This window comes from Perognathus longimembris, chromosome 28 (genome assembly GCF_023159225.1).
Source record: "Perognathus longimembris pacificus isolate PPM17 chromosome 28, ASM2315922v1, whole genome shotgun sequence".
Classification (NCBI taxonomy): Eukaryota; Metazoa; Chordata; class Mammalia; order Rodentia; family Heteromyidae; genus Perognathus; species Perognathus longimembris.
In genome coordinates, this window is record NC_063188.1 from 90,381,224 (window position 1) to 90,403,954 (window position 22,731).

At 44.3% G+C, this 22,731-nt stretch overlaps 2 protein-coding genes across 2 annotated transcripts; both read right to left on the minus strand.

Annotated features, from left to right (window-relative positions):
* Window positions 1-223: 223 nt before the first annotated feature.
* LOC125343196 (melanoma-associated antigen B16-like) lies at window positions 224-6,777 on the minus strand. The gene is made up of 5 exons (XM_048335463.1): window positions 6,739-6,777; window positions 6,559-6,623; window positions 3,273-3,370; window positions 2,114-2,201; window positions 224-1,001 (listed from the first exon to the last, which is right to left on the minus strand). Exons 1-5 carry the CDS (start codon window positions 6,775-6,777, stop codon window positions 224-226), a joined length of 1,068 nt encoding a protein of 355 aa, XP_048191420.1.
* Window positions 6,778-11,184: 4,407 nt separating this feature from the next.
* Window positions 11,185-12,270, minus strand: LOC125343197 (melanoma-associated antigen 8-like). Its single transcript, XM_048335464.1, has one exon. It carries the CDS (start codon window positions 12,268-12,270, stop codon window positions 11,185-11,187), a length of 1,086 nt encoding a protein of 361 aa, XP_048191421.1.
* Between the last annotated feature and the right edge of the window lie 10,461 nt (window positions 12,271-22,731).

The window sequence follows — 22,731 nt, forward strand, 5'->3', positions numbered from 1 at the left end:
AAGAATAAACTGGTCACTGAGTGGTGGCACTTGTGCTTAAGATACAATTTCCAGTACAGCACTCACAGCCAACTGACAGAAAACGTACTTATATTTTGATGTTACATAAAAAATAGGTCAGACAGGAATTAACAATGAGCTTGTCTGTATTGTAATTTATTTCACTGCTAGAAAATTTGACCATTTCCAATTAATATTAAATGAATTATAAAATTGTGAAGAATCATTCTTCTATTGCAGTAGTGATATCATGAGTGTTTGCTTCCTGTTCTTCTCGTAAAGCTTCTTCATAGAGTAATGGGAAGTCCATTGGGTCAACTCCACTGAACTTGGCCCAGTGTTCCAACAATTTCATTTTTGTGGTTTCTGCAAAGGCCCTTGGGCCCCACCTGAACTCACAGATAGTGGGATCACTGCCGGGCACCTCTTGATATTCAAGATATTGCTCTGATACAAAATCTTCTGTTACCAGCTTCCTTGGGTTTCCATAAAGGAAGTGTTCCTTGTCAGAATATACCTCCATCTTATTAAGCACAGACCAGATGGCTTCCTCTGTGGCACAATTGCCTTGCATAAAGACTATGCAGAGCACAATTATTAGCAGTCCTGTCTTGGGTATGCCTTGTACATCGCTCTGAACACCATCATAAGTGATCCCTGCTGCTATGAATAGTATATGTGTGTGGAGAACAGGGTCTGCCTCTTTCATATCAATACCAAAAAGGAGTTGCATGAAATTAGAAGCTTTGTCTAAGATCTGGGGGAAGTAACACTCGTGACCTCTTTTGATGAGACTAAACATATCTGCATCAGAAACTGTCTCTCTTGACCAATACTTATATAGCAGGTATGGCACCAGTGCTATTGCTTCTTTTCGCAGGGCCATATGTGCTAACTCATCATCACAGAGATACAGATCTTCCCTTTCTTGATAGCTGCATCCCTCATATTCCTCATTTGTCTCCCTCACTACCTCACCAGACGGACCATCTGAATTGTCCCTTGCAGCAGGGAAGAGTACAGAAGTGGAAGCCTCCTCATCTTGGGGAACCTGCTCACCCACTAGACCTGCTTCCTTTCTTTGGGCCTGAGGGACTGGCTCAAGCTCAGAGGGATGTGTGCTCTTAGTGTAAGGCATCATGGCTGTCCTTCCAGATAACAACTATGAGGTTGGAGAGCAGCTCAATGTTGACTCCTAGACCTGTGAGAGAGAAAGGATGGAAGCAGTTTTAGCTGAGAATGTTCCTCCTGGCAGCTTGCTTAGGACTTATTCCTGGTTTTCCCTTTGGTGTTTTAGGGCCACATAGGTTCCTAGCTCCCTATTTTTGTTTCTTGCCTAAAGCCTAAGAATCAGGGAGCCACTCAACAAGGCACAAGGTGCTGAGTGAGTCTGAGTCCCTGGGGTACTGGTGGGGTATGCAGTGGTGAGTGATGTGGAGTTCTGTGTTGTGGGATGAATAGACCCTCTGGTACCATTTCAGCATCTGCACCATAATCTTAAATTCTGAACCTACAAGAGAATCCTCTGCTGGATTACATAAGGACACTACTTCAGCCAGACATTTGCCTCCGCATCCCAGGAGTATGTATAGTAGGTACTGAATCAGACCTCTCTCCCCCTTGGACCAACAGCATGCAAGGACAATATTGGACTTACAGGTTTGACTGTAAGTGTGAGGTAGATTGAAAGTTCTTAAATGTTCTGCAATACGGAACCTCTACTTAGCTCACTGTAGACACACTAAGTTCCTTTGGGTATGTCTGGACTACTCTCTGCTGGCCTGAGGAACACTCTCACAACTGGTGTCTAGGTCCTTATAATGGAACCAAAGGCAATGAGAGGTCATCATACATGACCAGGTGCAACAGCAAAGGTGAGCACATGCAGTATGGGACATATGAATGGAGGACTGGCTCAGTGTTCACCTTGTTAAATGACAGATTGGGAAGTTTCCTTCTGAGCACCTGAAGCCACAATCCTAAAGCAAAAAACATAACGGTAGATGAATGCACCTATGGTATCTGGGTTTTCTCAAATGTAAAGGAAGGGAATATTGGCAGTGAAGTTCCATGAGTATAAGTAGGGGCAGGGGGAGTTTATGCCTCTCTTCACCTTAACTCGATTGATTCTGGACACTCCTGCTTGTTGACGACGCTGTTCCACTGAATTCCTTTCCTCAAAGGCCTCAGATTCTTGATTCCTGGGAGACAGAAGTACATAAACAGTTCATGTGAACACCCCGAGAGATTTCTTATGGCTGACAGAGAGAGCAGGATCCAGGGCTTTCCTTTTGTGTGGAGTCTCTCTAGGTCATCATAATCACTCTTTGCAAGGTCTGGACCGTTTCACTCTGTAAATCTATGAATCTTTCTTGAGGGACAACACTACAATTTCCCTTTTTCCTTTGCCCATCCTGAGCAAGCACCCCACAGTGGTTCCTGGAGCTACCCTGGGCTTACAATGTAAGTAGTTTCCCTACATCTTGAAAAGGAGGTGTTGGACATCTCTAAGAGCAAGTTCCACTCCTCCTAGAAAGGAAAATAAGAGCCTAAAGTGAGGTCCCCTTAATTGAGGCATGCTGTGCTGGGCCTCCCTAGGATGATCTACCTCTGATCTGACGTGCAATTCCCTACATTCCTACTTAATTCCTGCCCTGGAATCCAGACAGAAGCCCCACAACTCTCATGATACCAGTCACCTCCCACACACTTGCAGGAAGATCAGGAGTCAGTGTGAAAATAGATCAGGAATCAGTCTGAAATAAGGGCACATTACCAATCCTTGCTTTTCCTGTCATCTCACCTTGACTCCCTATAGGACTTACCCTGTACTCTAGATTCAGAAATAAGTACTCAATTGTTTGATTACCTTATCTGGGGCTTCCATACAGTCACAGCATGAGTGGGTCATATTGTCTCTAGAGGAATACCAGCTGCTCCTGGTTCTACATCATGAGACCTCAGTGAGCATCTGGATTCTTAGTCTGTGAAATTCAGGACTTATATGTCCACCTAATCCCTAGCTCTTTATGACCTAGAAGGTAAGTATGACATCACTACCATGGTCAGAATGTACAGGGCCTCCCTGGCCTGATAGCAGGGGCAGACTTCTTCTGTGTCTCCGTTTACCTGGAGACTAAGGTCCTTACCAGTCTTGACCCTAATCAACCAAGGCTCTCATTTCCTTTATCACTCCACAATGGAAACTAATAAGCCAGACACATTTCTACTCAGAGCATGTTAACACTCATATAGGCCATATAGAATCCTACCCTCTCCACCAATTTCTTCAGATTCTGTGTCCCATGTGGTAGGAAGGAGTGAAGAAAAGGTAGACTTTTCACCTTCCTGGAAGCCAACAGGAGCACAGCTGAGAACAAGGGTGAATATAGACTTAGGAGACCCAACAAAAAGTTTGAAATTTTCTCTGCTCCCTTTCAGTAACCCAAAGACCTCTTATATACAAGGCCCCTAGACTAAGCTGTTATTTTCATAGTATCATGAGGAAATTCTTAAGGTTACCTGGGTTGGTTAGGGTTAAAGTGCATAAACTTTGGAGGAATCCTCAACTGTCCTGACCCTCCCAAGGGTTTAGAACATTGAGTGTCAAAACAGTGACACTTTGATTATTTTATGATTCCCTACCTGAATCAGCTTTTGTCAACTTCTCTTCTCGTCTAGATCAGGCTTAGACATACTGCCTCTCCTCAACAAGTTTATTGTTCAAATCTGTCTGCATGGTCACAGGATTCTGAAGGGGAGGCTGGGCCAGGGGTGGAATGTTGGAGGAAGGGCTGACACTGAGGTGAAATCTTTGCACTTAATAGCAGGATTTCCTCTGTTCACCTTCTAAACACTTCTCCTACGTGAACATCTCAGACTCGGAATCCCTCCTAAGAATTTCAAAGGAAGCCAGGCTCCAGCTGCTCTGACCTGTAATCATAGCTACTCAGAAGTTCAGATCTGAACATTTCAGTTCAAACCAGCCCAGGCAAGAAAGTCTATGAGACTATTATCTACAATTTAACACTGAAAAATCTGGAAGTATCTCTGTGGCTCAAAGTGGTAGAATGGTAACCTTGAGCAAAATTCTCAGGGACACTGCCCTGGCTCAGTTCAAGACCCACAAGTGACAAAAAAGTAAGAAGAATTTTACACTAAACCTATGACTAGCAGCTTTTCCCTCATATAGAAGGCATGTTTGAGGATCTGGATTTAGTGGCTCATTCTAAACTCCTTAGGATAAGTGTTTCCTTTTGATCAAACACCTGGTACATTTGGCAATTTTTGTGCCAGTCCTGGAACTTGCACTCAAGTCCTGGACACCGTCCTTGAACTTTTGTGCTGAAGGCTAGTATTCTAATACTTTGTGCCACAGTGCCATTTTCTGTTTTCCAGTTGCTAATTGGAGGTAAGAGGTCCCATATACTTTTCTGCCCAAGCTGGCTTTGAACTGTAGTACTCAGATCTCAGCCCCTTGAGTAGCTAAGACTACAGGCATGAACCACTAACACCCAGCTTCATTTTTGTCACTCCTGATGTTACACTGTCTTATTAACTGGGACAGAGATTTTGAGGTTGGTCTGCTCATTAAACTGGGTCATTAGTATTTGGGCTTCTTTTCAAGTAAGGGATGGATTCTGTTCCACACTCCCACCAAGATAAGTGTCCATACCCAAGATAAATTTTATCCCTTAAGCATGTTTTGTGCCAAGAAGAGATCTTCCCGTGATAATTTTCTTAAAGATATCTTTGTTCTGTTCCCAGAGCACACTAATTATTTGGGCAAACAGAAAGGGTCAGAGGAAGAGGGTTGCTTTGTAATGTTTATTTTCTCCCCTTTTTTACCAGACATTGCAGCTTATGGGCCAGTATAAGACTTAAAGAAAAAATAGTGCTTATGTGCTTTTACTCAATTCATTAATATAGAGCTTGTCTGTAAATTCCTAGCTGCTATTTCTCATGCTTAATTTTCTCTAATTCACCATAACTTGAGGCCAATAAACTGAGAAGGCTAACAGTGAAGAGCTGAAAACTGGGTGCTTTGGGGTTGTTTATGGACCTTTCTTCTGGGGGCAATATTTTCTGTGCCCACCCTTTGCTTATACTTGACATTTTCAGTGACCCCGGGCCACTCTCTTATAAGGATCTCAGATTTAGGCCTGTCATTCCTAATGCCTTGAGGGGATATAGGGATAATGAACAGATGGGGTGCTGGTCTGGCCTGACAATCTGTAGCATGCAGGAATAGCAACAGTGGGGTAACTGGGTTATTTCAGTACTCTCTACCTGGGGACTGGACAACTGCTCGATTATTATTATTGTTGTTTTTTCTTGTGCTGGTCCCAGGGCTTGAATGCAGGGCCTAGGCGCTATCCCCGAGTTTAATTTGCTTAAGGCTAATGCACTACCACTTGGGCTACAGCTCCACGTCTGGCTTTTTTGGTGGAAGATTAGAGTTAAGAGTCTCAAGGACTTTACTTTTTGAGCTAGCTTTGAGCTTTTCTTGTTTATCCAAGCCTCTTGGGTAGCTTGGATTACAGGTACTGGATTACAGCCACTGGCACCTGGCTTCACTCTACTTATTACATGTGAACCCCACACAGAGCCTGAGCCCACCCAATCCAAGTATTTCAGAAGAGACTACAAATTCCCAGAGTTCCCTAAAGTAGGTGCAGGCAGGAGGGAGAGGGATTCTTCCCTCCTTATGCCCGAGTGCATAGGTAAAAAAATGTTCATGAAAGCACAGATGCATTTAGATAACTTCTTACCAATCTGAGCTCTCTCAGGCAACTTCTAATCAAGCCAGGATCACTTCTCTCAAAGGACCTAGATCAGGGCTGGGGATATAGCCTAGTGGCAAGAGTGCCTGCCTCGGATACACGAGGCCCTAGGTTCGATTCCCCAGCACCACATATACAGAAAAAACGGCCAGAAGCGGCGCTGTGGCTCAGGAGGCAGAGTGCTAGCCTTGAGCGGGAAGAAGCCAGGGACAGTGCTCAGGCCCTGAGTCCAAGGCCCAGGACTGGCCAAAAAAAAAAAAAAGGACCTAGATCAAGTCTATGAATTTATGTGACCAGAGGCCAAGTTTGGCTTCAAATGGGTAAAAGAGGTTTACCTGATCTTATACCTGCAGGTAGAAAGCTGAAAACAGAAGTCCAGATTAACTATTTTGAATCTCTCTACTGGGATAAGGGCTTCCTCTGATCACCTTCTGCTTTGAAAAAGAAAACTTCCACCATCCAGTCTTTATCCATGGTAGATCCAAAGCAGAACTAGGGCTCCCAGATTCCCTTGTGTTATAGGAAGGGGTGAGTGACTGGAAAGGGATACTCACTGAAGACATACACTTCCAAAGAAAGACTGTTAAGAGTGACCAAAGCTGTGACACTGTGGATCCAGTATGTCAGGGGGAGCACCTACCTCTGTCCACTCCCGAGTTTCACCTCCACTAGTCACAGAGTTCAGACTTCTCCACTTCACATACCTGAAAATAGCAGCATATGGCTCTGGTTAACTTGTTGCCCTAGCACAGAAGTCCATGTGTGCAGTCCTTACAGAAGGGGTGTAGCTAGACTGCTGATGGTCCCTTTATGGGATGAGTAGGCCAGGCCTCTTGCTACCTTAAAGCCAACACATAAGCTCTTATAGAGGCCGGCCTTCTCCTAAGAACATCAGCTATTTCTCCCAAGGTTTCCTTCACCAGAACCATGAGAGGTGGAGTGGTGAGGTCCTTACCTGACCACACACCACCTGCTGAAGTGCTGCAAAGTACATCCCGATGAATTATGTTCAGACCTTCTAGAACAGACAGCTTCCTCTGCTCATATTCTGCATCCACTTGCACCTCATAGAGTTCTGGCTTCTCTGTTCCAGTGATACCAGATGATGTCTGTTGTTCTTAGGGTCCCTTGAGGGGGGATGAAAGATCTATGTCTGGACTGGGGGTTCTATACTAAAGTGATACCACTTCAGAGTGCAAGAACAAAGATTTTTCCAGATGGATTATTTTGAGACCCTGTGGAAATAATGCTTCATCAGATCATACTTCTCTTGGACTCCTCAGAGAGCGTGGGGCCCTCCATCCAAGAACATCAGATGTACATTGAAATGCCCCCAGGATCCCTAGGGTGGAAGGAGAGTGAAATGCTCCTCTGTTGAGATAGGCCTAATTGCACAGAGTACACAACTAGGGTGCACCTGATATATTAGCTATCCTTCCATTTGTGGACTCTTCCTCCATTCATCCTCAAGGTCTCACCTCCATCACTCCCAGAGTTCTTATCTTTTCACTTTTCATTTAGTGAGGAGGTGTTTCTGACTTGCAGGTCTCTAGGTGCAAAATGGGCTCTCTCATGACTAGAAACCCACCTGTGCTGGACTGAAAGGATGGTGCTAGATTATTGTGGGTGCTTAAATTGGAGGAGAGCCATTCTATCCTTGATTTACAACCAATCCCTTTTGTAGTCTGTTATTCTTCCCACATTCAGATTCTCTAAGACTCTGAGTCTCCAGTCTCCTGCAAAGAGGGCCAAAGGTAGTTAAGACACTTCATTTCAACAGATGGCCCTGGGAACAGACCTGAAAACAGTGATGCAGGTGACTAATGTGATATTTCCTCTGCTTACACACTGCTCTCATCTATATACTCAGAGTTCCCGGGTCCATGCCTTCCTAGGATCTCAGTACAAGAGTGAGAAGAAATGACAACAACTGTGTAGGCACCATATTTGGTATCCTCTATCTTGGTCTGTGGCTTCTTCTGTTCACACTGAGTGTTTTATATATATATGTATATATATATATGATATATATGTATATATATGATATATATGTATATATATATACACACACACATACATCATCACATACATACATATATCACATTCAGGGTTTGATTTTCATCTGCAGAGATGCAAAGAACAGGAGAAGGATCCGAATGCCAGTTTCCTGGGGGCAGAAGGAGGTGTTTCCCTCATTAAAAGTTTATGTGTGCAAGCCATTTAGATTGATGATCTCTCTTTTACAGAAGGGAGTGCTTTATCTACAGCATAAGCGCATCCATAAAGCCTGGGTCTCTTCCTTCCAATGACCTCAGATTTAGGGTGTGACTCTCATGGTTGTGAGGAAGAGGTAGAAAAAATTTCCTGAAAACATATCCACCCTACTCCGGGCATCCACTGGGAACTTTTGGTCCTTTGTTTATGTCTGGATCCTTCACTGAAACAGTACCTCCTTCCTGCAAACAAAAACCTTAGGTAAAGTTGTTACTTCCAAAGTCCCTTGGTGAAGAGGTGCTGGACTGATTCAACATCTCAGGGAAGGCTGTAGTGGTACAGGTATATAATTTTGTGACCTTCTACCTAGGAATGGGGATTCCTCTTCTCACTAACTGCCTGCCTAGCCCCCTCACAGAGCCAGGTCCCCTCCTTTCCAATTTCACTCATACAAGGCTTGTATCTATTGTCATGGTTGCTGAAGTAAATGTGAAATAAGGTTCAGTCTACTTCTCTGAAGAGATGAGACTAGTGCAGGATTGGTTCTGACGTGTTGAGTTTAGTTGGAATATATGGGCACCTTCTACCTCAGAGAAAATCTTCCTCTGCTCACCCTTTGTATGGCTGCCTTAACCAGATCCCTCAGAGATCTTCTGGCTCTCCATTTCAAACACATCATATCAAGTCTATGATCCCCATGGTACTCTTATATTCAAGAAAGGGTGGAGAACATGGCATAATAGTTTGTAATTATAAAGCTATTTAGTAGTATTAAATCATGAGGACAGTTTGAAGCTAATTGGCACAAAAAGTTAGTGAGATCTCACCTCACCCAATAAAAGCTGGGCTCAGTGTTATTCCGTCACACCAGCTATATGTAAGTATAAATTTAAAAAATTAGGTTCAGCAGCTAGTCTGGACAAAAAGCTGAGGCCTATTCCAGAAATAAAGCAAATAGGGCTGAAAGAATGACTTAAAAGATTAGGGGACTTTCCTAGCTAGCATGAGGCCCTGAGTTTAAAACTGAAGTACCAACTAAAATAACAACAATAATGATAGTACTAAGGGTAGGTATGCTCACTCGACTCAATATTTTGGTGCTCAGGAAGGTCATCAGGCATCAGCTGGATTATTTGTGTATATTCTAGTTTAAGTGCTGCTTCCTCATATTTTCCATGTCCCACCTCCTTCACTCCAAAAGGTAGAACCACTCTTAGTTCTCAGACCTTCAGGTCTCAGAACAGGCTCTGACTCTCAGGGTTCCCTGTAATAAAAGGGTTATTTTACTGACTAGTTATCTGCCTGTGTGAAAGGTTGACAGCAATGTTGCAGGTAGATTATTGGGTGTCCCTTTAACAGAATTGGATGGCTGGTTCCTATTGCATCCCTAATCTCTAATCTAAGGCAAGTGTAGTGCCTGTTTTTCTTGTAGCCAAGGGACTCAAACCAAAGATAGGACTCTTAGGGACATATAAGGCAAAAGTTAGGTTTAGAAGGAAGGATGAGAGCATGACTCGATTTGTTGCCCCACCCCAGGGTAGGGCTGAAAACTGGGGTATAGTTTTATTATTTGAGGATGTTTCACCTGAGGCTACCTTCTACTGTCTACCACTTCCTCTAATCTGGACCCATTACAAAGCCTTCCCTTCTCTCCAAGGAGCAGAGATCAAGGCCATTACTCCCAGGGTCCTTGATCGTAAATAAGGGATTAGTGAGGGTTAGAGGTGTTGAGTATACTTGACTCTCCCAAGGTTCAGGGCTAATTACAGTAGAAGAGCTAGATTATTTTGTGATTCTCCATTGGGGGGGGGTTCATCAGAACACCTGATTCATATTGCTACTGTTCTCTAACACTTTTAAACTTAGGAGGACATGGAAGAGCTAATCTGCCAAATTCACTGTCAAGAATAAAATTTAGGAAAGATTGCTCTCAGAAGATACTGCAAAATCTAATTACAAAGTATGCTTCCTTGTTGGGAATCTCTAGAATTTGAGTCTGTGACCATTTTCTCCCTTCTCTCTGAGCTCTTCCCTGCCCCCCAGATTACCACATTATTTTAAACCTCTTTTAAATAGGCTTTATTATTCTATTTGCATATTCATATATTGTACTTTAACAATATTCAAGGATATAATCCTCTCCTTTCACTCTTTCCCCATCAACATGTTCACAATCCTGAAATATTCCTCACTGTAAATTTAGGTAATTATTTTCATGTTGTAGGGGGTGATTCTGCATGAGATAAGATGCAAGATTCTGCTTTCTCTAGCTACATGTATAATAATTTACAGGTGGAGCCACCTCTCCCTTACACAGGAACAAAGAAACTGGCCAGATCAATTTTCTTTTCTCGCAGGTGTGTCACTGAGGAGCTTGCCCTGCTAAAAACTGCAGCTTTGTTACAATCAACTCCCAAAGAAGAAACTATATTTTCTCCAATTCCTAAAATGCCTTGGCTCAGCTCAGGGCACTGACATTGGGTTGCTTTCTCCTTAAAGCTCCAACTGCTCACCCCTAATTCATTTCCTCTTTGAAGAAAGTCTTGATATCCTCCTGACATGTGTGTACCTATGTGTAATTATGAGACTGTCCAATCTTTGTTTATTAATATTTATACCACTAACTGAAGATCAACCCCAAGGCAGTTGTTCAAATGAAGTTTTGAAGAATAAATCAGACATATAAGTATACAAATTATTTACTAAAATAAAATTTCATCTACATAAACAAAGGGAAAAATTCTACATTGACAAATATAATTTTAATGCCATAAGAAAACCAAAAGAGTAATGGAATCCAAGTATTAACTTCAATTATAATAACATGAAATTTGTTGTACTGCTATATGTCCTTTTCCACTTCCTATGATATCTCTACTCTAATGCCATATTATCCTGTTCCAGGTCACAAAATAAAATGGCCTAAACAGACAAACTCTTATCCTTTATTAGTAGCATTAAACGCAAGACTGCTGTTGTTCATAACCTTCCATCCTGAACCTTACATCTGAAAAAAAATTCCAAACAAAACCATGGTCCTGCTCAAAGACACTCAAACAGAATAGAAAGACAAAAATGGTTTATACTAAGTTCCTCCCAAGTTCCACTGGAGCTCTAATGCTAACAAGACTGTCTTTACTTTCTAAATAAAAAAATGAAAAAACACCCTTCCTTCTCTCTAGTTACCCTAACTGCATTCATGTCTACGCTGCTCATCTCTCACAGCCTCTTCATAGAGGGCTGAAAAGGACACAGGATCAATTCCACCAAACTGGGCACAGTGTTGCAGGATTTTCAACTTGCTGGTTTCAGCATATGCTCTTGGGCCCCATATGAACTCATAGCAAACAGGATTACTGAGAGGCACCGGGCAGTATTCCAGGTATCCCTCTTCAATAAAATCTCCCATGATTAGGTTCCAAGGATCCCCAAAGAGGCAGTGCTCTCTTCCAGCATACACCTCTATAATATTCAGTGCCTGCCAGACCACCTCCTCCCTGGCACGGTTGCCCTCCATGAAGATGATGGACAGAACGATTAACAGGAGGCCTGTCTTGGGCAAGCCCTGCACATCCCTCCTTATCCCATCATAAGTGATCCCTGCTGCAAGGCTAAGCTCATAAGAGGGGATGGTGTGGTCCACTTCTTCTATATCAACACCAAAGAGCAGCCGCATACATAAACAGGTGTTGCTAAAGATGATATGAAAATGGTGATGGTGAATTGGGATTATGTAATTTAACATTTCTGCCTTGGTGACCCACTGCTTCATCCAATATTTGAAGATCAAATAGGGCATCAATGCCATTTCATCGTGCTGCAAAGACACAAAATCTATTGGGTTACCCAGAAATCTCATGTTTTCCCATTCCTGGTTTCTAAAAGCCTGATTAAACTGGTCATGTAGACTGGATCCCATGACATTGGAGACAAAAGAAGATACTTGAGGACTTATGGGACTGGGACCATGTTGATTTCCAGGAGCAGATGCTACCGCTGCAGTATCCAGCATCATAGGAGTAGAGGAGGCAGTGGAGAAAGTAGTGCTGACTTCCTCCATTGCCTCTTCTTTCTCCTTTTCCTCCTCCTCCTCCTTCACAGCCCTGGGGAATAATTCACCCACAGGGCTAGCAGATGCTTCTACTGTGGTCTCCAGGACCATAGAAGTGGAAGAGGAGGTGATGGCTGATTCACCAACCAGGCCTAATGACTCTGTTTGAACCCGAGGGCTTCCCTGAATCTCAGAGGACTGGCTCTTCTGGTTATGAGACATCATGACTTTCCTTCAGGACAGTAGGTAGAGGGTGGACAGGCGCTCAGTGATGGAGATTCACAGGCCTGAGGAGAGAGGGAATAGATAAATAGCTCCAGCTGAGAGCTGCCCTCTTGGTGACTCTTACATGGCTTATCACAAGTCTTGTATTTGTTACTTTAGGACCACAGAGAATTTTGTCTCCCTGTTATACTTATTGCCTGAAGCCTGAGGGAGTAAATATAAAGCTTAGCAGGGTATATGGTGCTAAGCAAGCCTGTGGCTCTGTGTTTGCTGATAGGGCATACATTGCTGGACAAAGTGAGTTTCCTAATGTGATGAGGTAGATGGGGCCTGTGATGCCAATCCAGAATATTTACCTTGTCTTTACACCAGCCCTACCTGGGAATTGTCTGCTGGGTCACATAAGGACACTTGGTCAGACAAAGACCTTTACACTTTCTGGTCCCTGGAGCATGTACAATCAGCACAGAGTCAGGCTTTTCTCCCTTGGGCTACAACATGGAAGGGAAGATTAAATGGAAGAGTGGGCTAGGCTCTGAGTTCCCCAAATGTTCTGCAATAAGTGACCTCTTCTGTACTTTAGTGCCTCTGGAATGCCCTTTGAGTGTCTTAACCACTCCCCTCTGCTGGCCTGAAGCAAACTTGTAGACCAAGTATCCAGGTGCTTGTAATGGGACAAAAAGCAGTGAGAGTGCCTTACACATCTGGCTATACCTGACCAGGGAAGGCAGTAAGAGATGACCAAATTCCATGTGGAATGTGTGGGGGACCAGCTTAGTCCTCAGCTAGTTAAATCAAGGTTTGAAACTTTCCTTAGAATTTGTTGTAGTGTGTATGTGTGCGTGCATGCACGCGTGTGTGCACATGTGTAAGCAAATGTGCATGCTGGTCCTGGGGCTTGAATTCGGGGCCTAGATGCTATCCCTGAGCTTTTTTGCTCAAGGCTAACACTCGATCACTTGAGCCAAAGCTCCACTTCTAGCTTTTTTGAAGGTTAATGTGAGGTAAGTAGCTCACAAACTTCCTTGCTCCAGCTGGTTTCAAACCTTATCCTAAGATCTCAGCCTCCCCATTAACTAGGATTACTGCTATGAGTTACTGGTGTCTAGTTGTCTATGTGTTTAATGGCGGGTGTTCATCTGTCCTTACCTGGAATCCTAGAAATTCCTGAACACTTGTTTGCTGATCAGGTATGGATCCCTCTAGTCAGATGATTCTTCTCTCTGCAAGTTCTCAACTCACTGACACCTGGGGGAAAGAAGTGAGAATGCAGCTTATGTGGATAACTCTTCAGGGATTTCTCTAGGCTGCCATTAGGACCAGGGTTTTGGGGGCCCTTTTTGTATTCCTATTTCCTCCTCACAAGGCCTAGACTCTTTCCATCTGGACCTGCTGACCAGTATCTTACAGACCAAGGTCATCATCTTTCTAATACCCATCTCAACTCTTGAGTAGGAAGCCAGAAGTGGCATTTCTTCTCTATAGTACTATTAGGAACCATCCTAGCAAGAGAGGAGGGTGAAGTTCCCCCCTCTTTAAACAGGATTTGCTTAATCCTCTCTATCTATGCTGGGCAAAAGTAACATTTAAAGCTTCCAGGTATAAGTACAAGTTGGACAGAAGAAATACAGTCCTTATGTGGAAGAGCACTCCAGAATCCAAGAGGACCTTATTGTCAGCTCTTTACCCATTGGCTTCTAATCATTTTAAGTCCTTCACCACACCCCATCCCCACTTTGTGCATTAGGGGTTATGAGTCAGATAATTGGCCTGGATTGAATCCCAGGCACACAGATAAAAAGGATGACATTAGGTTATTGAGGGGCCCTCTATTTGAGGAGTGAGTTATTCCTGTTGTCAAGCTAAGTTTTCATCTAACCACTTAAAAAGGTAGGGCCAATTCCCTCCAAGGACGTCAAACCAAGCCTCTGTCTGCAAGGGATGCAGTGTACAAGAAATGTATCCAATGCCTAATGTATGAAACTGTAACCTCTCTGTAATTCAGTTTGATAATAAAATATATATAAAAATAAAATAAAATATTGTATTTTCAAAAAAAAAGAAAGTAGGCTTATGAAATAGTGGGCACATTCATCTGTAAAGATACTGAAGGCACAAAGCTAAAAACAGGGGGCAGGGTTATTTAGAATCTCTCTACTAGGATAGAACTTTCAGTTCTCAATTGAACCTTTCAAAAAATCTGGGTCCCCAAACTTGTTAGGATTTCAGAGCAAGAAGCCTATCATAGTGGTAGGCAGGGTCATCTGAGACAACACCTTAGGGAAAATAGAAGAAGGTATGCTGGTAGATTACTTTGCAGCAGATGGCTGGATGAGGGTTGGACTTCCTTTGTGTGCTGTCAAGGTCTCACCTTCACCAACCACAGCGTTCTGACCTCTCCACACTTTGAAGACCTGCAGATAGCATAAAGACCAGAAATGAGAAGATGGCTCTGATTGGCTGGTTTCATGGTACAGAAAGGGGCAATATCTTGAGGAGCAGGTCTTGAGTACAGGTCGAAAGAAAGGTGCAGACTGATTGTTTTAGGGCCTTATGTCATCAGCTGGGGATAGAGCTCATTATAATAACCTGTAAGTGTACAAACCTAGCATTCACAGAGCCCTGCCAGTCCATCTAAGAACCTTAGACCTAGAGTGGACCCTTTGTACCTAAGGTAAGGATGTAGCTTGGGGGAAGATATGTGAGTGGGGGAGGGTGGAGAAGGAGAGGAATGGGCCACCAGCCTGTGCGGATATGCCTCAAGTACAGAGATGCCCACATTTTCCTTAGGAGGTAGGGGAGGGGGCAGGTGGGGAAGGGGCCTGGTGAGGGAGTAGTGGGGGTATGGGGTATAGTGGAGAAGGGATACACCTGAAACCTGTGAAGATATGCCTTAAGGTGCAGTGACACACCATCTTCTCAGGTAAAGACACAGCGGTGGGGGAGGGGCGCGGTGGGGGAGGGGCGGGCCACGGTATGCCTCAAGGTGCAAACATACCCCATTTTACATCAAAATGGTGAGACAAAAGATAAAGAGCGAACCAATGCAATAGTGATACTCATAAGACATTATGTTAGAAATTAACTGTGCAACAGGAAGACAGGTTGGGGGTGGTAAGGTGGGAGAATAATGAGGGAGGGGTAACAAGTATGACAAAATGTACTACCTTACCTACGTAAATGTAACCCATCTGTACATCACCTTGACAATAAAATTAAATTTTAAAAATTAAAAAAAAATTACTTTAGCATTAATTGAGATGAAAAAAAAGACTGGGTTGGGGGATGAGTGGCACAGTGGGGTAGGAGGGGCCTATGGTGAAAGGCTCAAGATAAAGAGAAACTCCATTTTTCTTCTGTACAGAAATGGTGGTGGGAAAGAGACATGGTGGGGGAGGGGTGGGCCACGAGCCTGTGGTGATATGCTCAAGATATGGATAGACTCCATTTTCCTTGCATACAGAAATGGTGGTGGTTGAGGGGCAGGCGGCAGGGAAGGGGGGGGTGGAGACGCCAGGGGAGAGGGGTGTTATGAGGGAGGGGTGGGCCACAAGCCCGTGGCAAAATGCCTCAAGGTGCAGAGCCACGAAGGGGGCGGTGGGGGAGGGGCGGGCCACGAGCTACCGGTAATATGGCTAAAATGTGGACAGACGCCATTTTCCTCGCGTACAGAAATGGCGGTGGGAGAGGGCCGCGGTGGGGGAGGGGCGGGCCACGAGCTACCGGCAATATGGCTGAAATATGGACAGACGCCATTTTCCTCGCGTACAGAAATGGCGGTGGGAGACGGCCGCGTTGGGGGAGGGGCGGGCCACGAGCTACCGGCAATATGGCTGAAATATGGACAGACGCCATTTTCCTCGCGTACAGAAATGGCGGTGGGAGAGGGCCGCGGTGGGGGAGGGGCGGGCCACGAGCTACCGGCAATATGGCTGAAATATGGACAGACGCCATTTTCCTCGCGTACAGAAATGGCGGTGGGAGAGGGCCGCGGTGGGGGAGGGGCGGGCCACGAGCTACCGGCAATATGGCTGAAATATGGACAGACGCCATTTTCCTCGCGTACAGAAATGGTGGTGGTTGAGGGACCGGGGGGGGGGGGGGGAAGGCTCCAGGGGAGAGGGATGTTATGGGGGAGGGGTGGGCCACAAGCCCATGGCAAAATGCCTCAAGGTACAGAGAAACCCCATTTTCCTCAGCTAAAGACTCGGTGGGGAGGAGGGGGGTGGGGGAGGGGTAAGCCACGAGCTCGTGGTGAAATGCTCAAGATATGGACAGATGCCATTTTCCTCGCGTACAGAAATGGCGGTGGGAGGGGGCACGGTGGGGGAAGGGTGTGCCTCGAACCTGCAGATACCCCCTTCTCCTCAGCTAAAGACTAGGCAGTGGGAGATGGACGCTGTGAGGGAAGGGTAGGCCGCGAACCTGTGACTATATGCCTCAAGGTGCGGAGACACCCCGTTTTCCGCAGCTAAAGACTCCGCAGTGGGAGAGGACGGGGCAGGCGTGGGGCACAGTGGGGGAGGGGTGGGGGGTAGTGGGGGAGGGGTGGGGCAGGAGCCTGCGGCGATTATGCCTCACGGCCCAGGCCACAAGGTTGAAGTTAGAATACTAGGGGACCCTATATTTATTTGGTGGGGACTCACTTGGCTCCCCGCCTGGTCTTCCTTCCAGCAGCTGGAGTTGGCGTCTTTCCACCTCGCCGATGCCCGCCGTCTGAGGTATCCACTCCCTCGACAGTAGAGGGCGCGCAGCAGACTGGAAGTGGCGCCAAAGAGAGCACAAGTCTCGCGGTTACTGTAACACTCTCTTCTGTAGCGCCCTCTAGCGTCATGGAGGTGTTTCCACCCCATATCCTAAACTCACCTAGGCACTTATACAGCCTTGTCCTCTCCCAAACGAGGTATTCAGACCAAGCCAACCACTTCACGGGGCCCTGTGGCCAGAGAGCATGGGGGACATGTGGACTGGCTACCTGACCATAGGACCTTTGGTGCAGGCCTGAAAACAGTGGTGCAGATGGATTCCTTGGGGCACCTTGCCTACTGCTGGTACATTTTACTCACTATCTGCTCTCATTTGTACTCCCACAGAGCCTGGGACCTCCTACCCAAGCATCTGAATCTGAGACCAAGAACTCCAGCATCTCTTTAGTTGGAAGAAAGGTGAGGAGGGGTGAAGTGCCTTGGCAGAGATGATAGACGTCCTAGTTAAACAGGTAACTGCAGAGGTATCATTGAAACATTTCAGGATGAACTACATGTGTTCAGAACTTCCTTGTCCATGTTAATGCTCTCAGTAACACATTGTTCTGCACTCTCCGTTTACAGATGTCAGAAGTTTACAGTATGGGAAAGATAGTATCAGCTAGTTGTACAAGAGGACTTCACTTTGACATGCCTGTATATATATATATGCATGTATATACCTTAATCAGGAAAACCCTGTCTAATCACTCTTCATTATCCCATCCCAGAAAATTTCACAAATAGCTTATTAAATTTTCCCACATGTTCATAAAATATGTTGATCATATTCATTAGCCTTTATCCTCTTGGTTTGTGTGCCATAAGCTCCCACTATTATGCACATTTCAGACAGGACACTTTTGCAATATTCTGTTTTGTCAGAGTATGTGTTAATTGTTCAAAGGGCCTTCATCATAGTATTTCACAGATACACATAATGTACTTTTATCAAATAGGACACATATAATCATAGATCCATATATGTGTATATATATGTATATGTATAATATTGCATATATATAAGCTCCTGTAGCTGTTTATGTTATCCTTTTAAGTCTATGTCCATATATGAGATGAAACCTGTGGTCTTTTTCCTTTGCCTTGCTGAATAGAATGGTTACATTAATAGATTGGTAGATAGATAATATATATTGATATATATGTATATGCATGTATATGCATTAATATGACAATTTCTTGATATCTTCATAAATTGTAGCATTGTATGGCATCTGGCTTGTTTCTATAAGAAGGCTACTGTGAATATTGCTGCAATGAATATAGATTTGCAGGTACTACTATTTTATCCTGATTTAAATTCTTTTGGATAAATGACCAAGAGAGGGTATTGTTGGATTTTAGGGTAGTTCTATTTTTAGTATTTTGAGGAATGTTCATTTGAATTTCCATGGTAATTGCACTAGTTTACATTCCCACCAACAGCGTACAAAGGCTCTCCACCATCCTCCCTGACATTTGTTTTTGTTTGGTCTCTTAGTGATGGCCATTCTGACTATTGTTTCACTGAATATCAGTTTCAATTTGATTTATATTTATTTTATGGCCAGAATTGTTAAGAATTTTCTTCATGAATTTGTTGCTCATTTGGACTTCCTCTTTGTAATAGTGTCTGGATTGTCTGTAGGACTGATACAATCTACCTGGCAATGAGTTTGAGGTTTACACTAAGTGTGAGTTGTGAGGCTTACTACATCCACAATGTGCTCTCATGTGTGCCCTAAAGAGCCTAGGTCGGTCCCTGTATTACAATAATATCAATCTAAGACAGAGAACCCTAGGGTACCTGAGATCCAAGGGTGAAGGATGTGGTACTGTGTGTGCTGAGGAATGAGGATACTAACATGAACTTGTATATCCCCAGGACATCCACAGGGCTGCCTTTGTACACTTCTGCATTCACCTGATCTCCTCAGGAAGTTAGGACCTCTCCTCTCCAGGGACTTCAGATCAAGGCTAGTAGCCACATTCCATGAAGGTAAAGGTAGGAGCTGTGAGGTTGGTGGTAGTGTGGCCAGATTTCATAGCTTCTGGGGAACAAGGCTGACAACTGTGGTGCAGGTGGTTAATTTGGTGTCCCTCCTCCTGGGAATGATGCTTCCGCTGCTCAACCTCTGCTCTAAAAAAATGGATTCCTAAGAAAGCCAGGGTTTTTTCCTTTTGAAGTCTCTATGCTAAGGCTTATCTCCACTAGGGGTAAAGTAAGAGTTGAAGTAGGGCTCAGTGTATTTACCTGAGATGACACCTGGGGGAATATTTGGACCCCTTTATCCTGAGGGATTTAATTTCTCTATTTACCCTCTGGACTCTTTTCTTACCAGGACCTATCACGGAATTCTAACCTCTCCCCATCCAAGGAAATAAAACCAAGAATGTCAACACTAGATCCTCTTAGATGGAGTGATTGGGAGCTGGCCACATCGGCTCATACTTGTGAATGTAGCTGCTGTGGAGTGTGAGAAGTTTCAGGCCAGTTGAGGCAAAATCTAGCTACAGTGATATGCTCTGTCATGTCAGCTGTGCAGAAGATATAAGAGAGAGATCCAGATCCAGAGGACAGTCTAAATAAAAACTGTGTCCATAATTCAAAATTGACAAATGCAAAAGGTGCTTCCCATGTAGATTTAATGTTAGAATGTCTGGCTATCACACAAAGGCACAGCACTGGCAAAGTTCTGTTATCTCTACTTCCCTTCTTCCAAACCTCAAAAGTTTGATACACCCAGGATTCTCTGGTAGTATTTCCACGGCCCAAGAGGATGATCTTCTGATTTGTTGCCCACTTATACAAGCCTGACAACAGGATTCTGGCTATATTATTGTGGATCAAATGTTCAGAAGAGGCAATAGTTACTCTTCAGCCTAAGCCCTCACATAGTCTTTTTGAAGATCAAATTCTTACATCTAGGGATGTAAGGCCAAGCACAAAACTACTCACCAGGCCTCCTTTCAGCAAAGACAGGAGTGGGGCATTCATTTGACCAAAAAAACATGGTGTAATGCTGAAAACCCAGCTTCAGACAGAATATTTGGGCATTCTCCAACAGATTCGGGGACTTCTTTCACTCAGTATCTCTTCTCATTTGAACTATCACAGATCCCAAGGACCTCCCTTGCAAGGAATTCAGTCTAAGACAGGAAACTTCAAAGTACTTGAGATACAAAGAAGTAGTAGAGGGTCTGAGACATTGGTATGAAACAATATATATTTTAGTGGTGTCCATGGTTGACTAAGCATCCTCTGTACATGTGTACTCACATGGAGCATTCCCAGTGTTCCGGGTTCTATAAGGACCTCAAACCAAGGCTGTTACTCTCAGGGTTCTTTGAGCAAGAATGGAGGGGACTATGGACTTACCTGATCCTCCCTCCCTACAGTACAAGGTTAAGTGGATTTTTTCATGTCATTCCTTCTGGGAATGGGGGGGAGGTTGTTCTCAGCTCAAGCTCTGCTCTCACTTAGATCTCTAAATGAGCCAGGGAATCTCCTATTCATGTAACTCAGGCTAAGGTTTGTCTCTGTTGTCACAGGAGATTGAAATATGGCTCTGGGGAGGATGGAGGTGTTTCACAAAGATGAGCCATAGTACAAAATAGACAACAGAAGTGTAACCGGACTATTTGAGCCCCTTTCAGAATGAAGTGAGACTCACACTGCTTAGTCTCTGGATCCGGTTCTTATCTGGAAACTTCACAGAAACCTGGCCTCTCTTTATCAAGCCCCTCAGCCCAAGAGTATTTATTGCAAATCCCTCAACATAGAAAGAGGTTTGGACATCCAGGAAGATTGTCTTCCACTCACAGACCTAGCTGATCTGGAGGGTGATATTGGTAGGGTAGATACTCCAGGATAGCTGACGCCAAAAGGTAGAGAGACTGCATGTCAATGAATGAAATGTTCTGCACATAGTTATGCTCTATAATGTCGGGTATGCCTGAAGCAAAAGAGAGCATCCAGGTCCATAGGTCCTACCAGACAAAAACCAGGCTTCAAATTTAAAAATAACAGGTGTGCAGGTGTTGTTGGTCGGAATACAAGCCCTTTGGATAGGGAATGACAGGAAGGGGGCAGTTGGGTTATCAATGAACCCTCTGCCTTGGGAATTGCTTCCTTTCCCCACCCTCAGTGTCTCATTTCCATTGCTCACAGTGCTAGACCACCACATCTCAAAATAAAATCTGACTTTCTTCTAACTGAAGGCAGTATTTTTTTCACTTACTGAGTTGTAGGAGAGACAATAGTGGTGAAACTAGTTTATTGTGGGTCAGTCTATCGGAGGTGAAGATCATCTCAAAACTGTAAGGTCTCACTTCAACACCTAATGTATGACACCTAGATTTTTCATCTCCTAGTGCTCCAAAGCAACCATGTAATTTCTAGGGATCCCTAAAGCAGGAAGCAGGAAGTATACTATAAGTGAATTCATCTGAACTGATGTCTGTAAAGCAGAATTCAAAATTGGGATGCAGTTAATTAATTGAGGACATATCTCACCTGATGATGTGTCTATTTCTGTCCACTGTCTTCTCTCATGTGGACCCGTCAAAGATCCCAACCTTCTCCAGGTATAAAGACGTCAGAGCAAAGGTGCCTCAGGTAGGAAAGAAAAGGGTAAAGGAAGGGTAAGGAGTAGCTTTCTTTTATTTGTTTTAGATCAGAACTTGAACTCAATATCTGACACCACTTTCACTCATTGGTTAGCCTTCAACTCCAAGGTGTGCTTTCCTACTGACCCCACAAACACACACTCACATGAGTGTGCATCTGAATTATTTCAGAGCCCTCCAGCTAGGGATAGGCCTTCCACAGTTCCCCATCTTCTCTAACTTGGAGCTCCCTCAGAAACCAGGCACCTCCCATTGTTAGGAAATTAAGACTGTGAATCACCAAGTCCTCCTCAGTTGAAACAAGGGGTGGGGGAGTTGGCCATCAGTGCCACAATAAGGAGAAGCCCTCTGGCACACAGATTTCTATAGGCATGAAACTTGAATAGATGAATATCCTCTATTTTGTTGCTGGGGATAGTGGTAATCTGTCCAAAGTCTGTTCCATCACTCACAGAGTTTGTTCCTGTACCTTTCCCAGATCTGCAGACTTCAGGAGGCTCTGACTCCAGGCCTCCCTGGAGCCCATATGTCAGCTCTCCTGATTAGAGTTCTTTGTGCAAACCTGATAATAAGAGTACAGCTGAATTATTCTTGTTCTAGCAAAGCAGAGGTTATTCCTTTGTCCATACTCAGCTCTCACATATATCTGTATGACTTCAGGGCTTCTCCCTTTCAAGGACACCAGAGCAAGTCTGTAACTCCCAAGTTGCCTTTTGCCAGAAGCACACACTTGGAGTTATTGGAGACAAAGTTCACATGTGCAAGACTGAGAAAAGCAGCACAATTTAATGATTGTGGCTTTCTGCGTTAGAGCAGAGGTGCTTATAGTGTAGCCTAAGCTCACACCTAACCCTCTATGGAGCCTTGCCCTATTCTTTCCATGAACATCACAATGCCCACTTCCACAGTGGAGCATGTAGAGTGGTGGCAGCATTCAGGGGACCTGACACTCTCTGAGCAGGGCTGACAACAGGGGTGCCCTTGGATTATTTGGGGCCTTCCATCTGGCTGAGGTATTCCTTCTGTCCTCTCTATTCATAGCTGAATTCTTCTGTGTTCCCTGCTGCCTCCTGGCCAGAAAGAT

Coding starts and splice junctions, on each gene's coding strand:
- LOC125343196 (XM_048335463.1), bottom strand. CDS start 6,777: ATGTACTTTGCAGCACTTCAGCAGGTGGTGTGTGGTCAG. Junction 3,371..6,558: donor AGTCTAGCTACACCCCTTCT/GTAAGGACTGCA, acceptor CCTTGTTCTCAG/CTGTGCTCCTGTTGGCTTCC. Junction 1,002..2,113: donor CCAGAATCAATCGAGTTAAG/GTGAAGAGAGGC, acceptor CCCTGCTGCAAG/GGACAATTCAGATGGTCCGT.
- LOC125343197 (XM_048335464.1), bottom strand. CDS start 12,270: ATGTCTCATAACCAGAAGAGCCAGTCCTCTGAGATTCAGGGAAGCCCT.